At 33.7% G+C, this 3,337-nt stretch overlaps 1 protein-coding gene across 1 annotated transcript; it reads left to right on the top strand.

Annotated features, from left to right (window-relative positions):
• The first annotated feature begins 618 nt into the window (after nucleotides 1-618).
• On the top strand, nucleotides 619-2,954 carry LOC104008182 (deoxycytidine kinase-like). The gene has a single exon (XM_054660598.2). It carries the CDS (start codon nucleotides 790-792, stop codon nucleotides 1,570-1,572), a length of 783 nt encoding a protein of 260 aa, XP_054516573.1. The 5' UTR covers nucleotides 619-789; the 3' UTR covers nucleotides 1,573-2,954.
• The last annotated feature ends 383 nt before the right edge of the window (nucleotides 2,955-3,337 follow it).

The following is a 3,337-nucleotide window of genomic DNA, read 5'->3' on the forward strand; positions in this document are numbered from 1 at the left end:
GAGGACCAACATATGTACATGTTGATAAATACTAAATACTTATCTCCAACCCTTTCTGCTATAAGGCATACCCCTTCTTGCCAATTCTGTTATTTCTATCCCTTATACCTTTTCTCTCATCTACAAGTCTTAATTAGGTACACTTCAGTTCTACCGCTGTTTCATCAATTTTCTTGATCAAAACGGGCAAGTTATTTGTGAATTCTTAGTTTAGTTATTTAACAAACGTGTTGTATGTATCCTGTGAGACTGTCCTATTCTAGGCCTCTGTACAGAGATAAGTGACTAAAGATTGCTTCCTGAAGATTGCTTTTAGGTTTTTGCTGCTCAACTTTACCAAGTAAAAATTATTTTACTAATGTCTACAAGTCTATTCCGTATTCGTGAGCACTTTTAAAAATTATAATCACATTTTTCTTATTACATATAATATAAAATGCATTGTATAATATAAGCCATGTAATTTATAGCATTTAATGTATAATATGTAGTATATTATATATAATATATGAAAATATAGCAGGGAAAAATAGAAATTATGGATGAATAAAGAATAGTAAAAAATGGGCTTGAGGAGGGCGGGGCCGCCCAGCAGGCCCGCCAGTGTCCTCAGCTGCCTCCGCGCGCCAAGGTCAAACCCCGACACCCGCTGGCGGGCCGGTGAGCTCACTAGCTGACCCGGCAGGTCAGGATCTGGCTTAGCGGTGCCGCGAGCTCCAGTGCGCGCACCTGTGGCCGCCTCCCAGCTCTCTCTGCCGGAAGAGCTCTGGGCCGCCACAAGACTAAGGAATGGCCACCCCGCCCAAGAGAAGCTGCCCGTCTGTCTCAGCCAGCTCTGAGGGGACCCGCATCAAGAAAATCTCCATCGAAGGGAACATCGCTGCAGATAAGTCAACATTTGTGAATATCCTTAAACAATTGTGTGAAGATTGGGAAGTGGTTCCTGAACCTGTTGCCAGACGGTGCAATGTTCAAAGTACTCAAGATGAATTTGAGGAACTTACAACGTCTCAGAAAAATGGTGGGAATGTTCTTCAGATGATGTGTAAGAAACCTGAACGATGGTCTTTTACTTTCCAAACATATGCCTGTCTCAGTCGAATAAGAGCTCAGCTTGCCTCTCTGAATGGCAAGCTCAAAGATGCAGAGAAACCTGTATTATTTTTTGAACGATCTGTGTATAGTGACAGGTATATTTTTGCATCTAATTTGTATGAATCTGAATGCATGAATGAGACAGAGTGGACAATTTATCAAGACTGGCATGACTGGATGAATAACCAATTTGGCCAAAGCCTTGAATTGGATGGAATCATTTATCTTCGAGCCACTCCAGAGAAATGCTTACATAGAATATATTTACGGGGAAGAAATGAAGAGCAAGGCATTCCTCTTGAATATTTAGAGAAGCTTCATTATAAACATGAAAGCTGGCTCCTGCATAGGACACTGAAAACCAACTTCGATTATCTTCAAGAGGTGCCTATCTTAACACTGGATGTTAATGAAGACTTTAAAGATAAATATGAAAGTCTGGTTGAAAAGGTCAAAGAGTTTTTGAGTACTTTGTGATCTTGCTGAAGACTACAGGCAGCCAAATGGTTCCAGATACTTCAGCTTTGTGTATCTTCGTAACTTCATATTAATATGTTTCTTTAGAAAACTCAAGTTTTTAATCATTTTTGTTTTAAGGAAAAAAGATTTTTAAAATGAATCTTATGCAAAACTTTTTGACCAGTTTCTTTTCTTTTGTTTTTTTTTTAAAAAAGACATTTAAAGAGAAAGACATTATTTCTCATAGCAGGAAATGTAGAGGTAGATGGTTCCAGTATCAGCATAGTGACTAAACTACATTATAAAAGATCCAGCTTCCTTCTGTCATTCCCCTCTTTTGTCTTCCTCAGCAGGTTGGCTTTTTTCCCTGGTGCCTCTCACCTCGTTGGTGACCAGTTTCTTAAACTGAAAGCTTTAATGTTACATAGTAAATGGTAGTGTGTCCTGTGTAAATTAGTGTACCTATTAAAAGTTGCAAAGTGGAATTAAATGAATCCCTAGAATAAGGATTCTGAAGTTTTATTTTAAATTATTATCTTCTTAACAGTTTAGTCCCACATCTTACTTCCTGCCTCAGTCTCCTTTCTCTACTGTCTGAATTAATTAGGCAGCCTGCTGTAAAGTTAAAGTCACACATTTCTAGTTTGCAAACACTGTGATTACTCTTTGCTTTGTAGTTTGCTTTGCTTTGTAGGGTTCTGCTTTAAGTTTTTCTCTTTTTTCAGACAAATTACTGATAAAAATGATATTGCTATATATGTAATATATCCTGAAAGCATTATTTTTTGTTGAATAGGAAGTAAAATTAATGAAGACAGAGGCTAGAAAGCATCCATTAATTAATGAGACACACTTAACTACTTATCTCTAAACCATCTATGTGAATATTTGTAAAAATAATGCATGGATTCATCTTAGTTCTGTATATAAATATATTTTCTTTCTAGTTTGTTTAGTTAAGGTGTGCAGTGTTTTTCCTGTGTATTAAACCTTTCCATTTTACGTTTTAGAAAATTTTATGTATTTTAAAATAAGGGGAAGAGTCATTTTCACTTTGAAACTACTATTTTTCTTTCCAAGTCATTTTTGTTTTTGGTTTCTTATTAAAAGATGATAATTTAGTGGATTAACCAGTCCAGATGCACTGATCTTTGCAAAGTAGACTTAATTTCAAATCTGTAATTACCATACATAAACTGTCTCATTATACGTATGCATTTTTTGTTTGTTTTTGTTTGGTATAAATTAGTTAATTAAATATTTCTTAAGTATAAACCTCATGAACTACAGTGGAGCTACACTCATTGAAATGTAATTTCAGTTCTAAAAAGATGTAATAATCATTTTAGAATTAAAATTTATTCTACTTTTAAATAAATTATGAATATTAAAGGTGAAAATTGTATAAATTACTTTGATTCCATTTTAAGTGGAGACATTTCAGTGATTTTTAGTAACCTTTAAAAATGTATGACTTTTAAAATTTGTAGAATTGAAAAGACACTAATAAAAATTTATTATTTATTTGTCATAAAAAAAGAATAGTAAATTAAAATATCTATAATCTTATAACCTTATTTCTTGAGCACCTTTATTTGTAGGTATGTGTGTATAATTTAATGTGTATTCCATGTATATAGAATATATATATTACACTCTACTTATTATTTCATAGTTATTTTTCTTGGTGAAAAAATATCAAGAGAATCTATGCCAATAAATATTCATTTAAAACAATAGATTTTGTGTAGTAATAATTTTTTATTACTTAAAAATATGAAGC

Source organism: Pan troglodytes, chromosome 8 (assembly GCF_028858775.2).
Source record: "Pan troglodytes isolate AG18354 chromosome 8, NHGRI_mPanTro3-v2.0_pri, whole genome shotgun sequence".
In the NCBI taxonomy this organism is placed as follows: Eukaryota; Metazoa; Chordata; class Mammalia; order Primates; family Hominidae; genus Pan; species Pan troglodytes.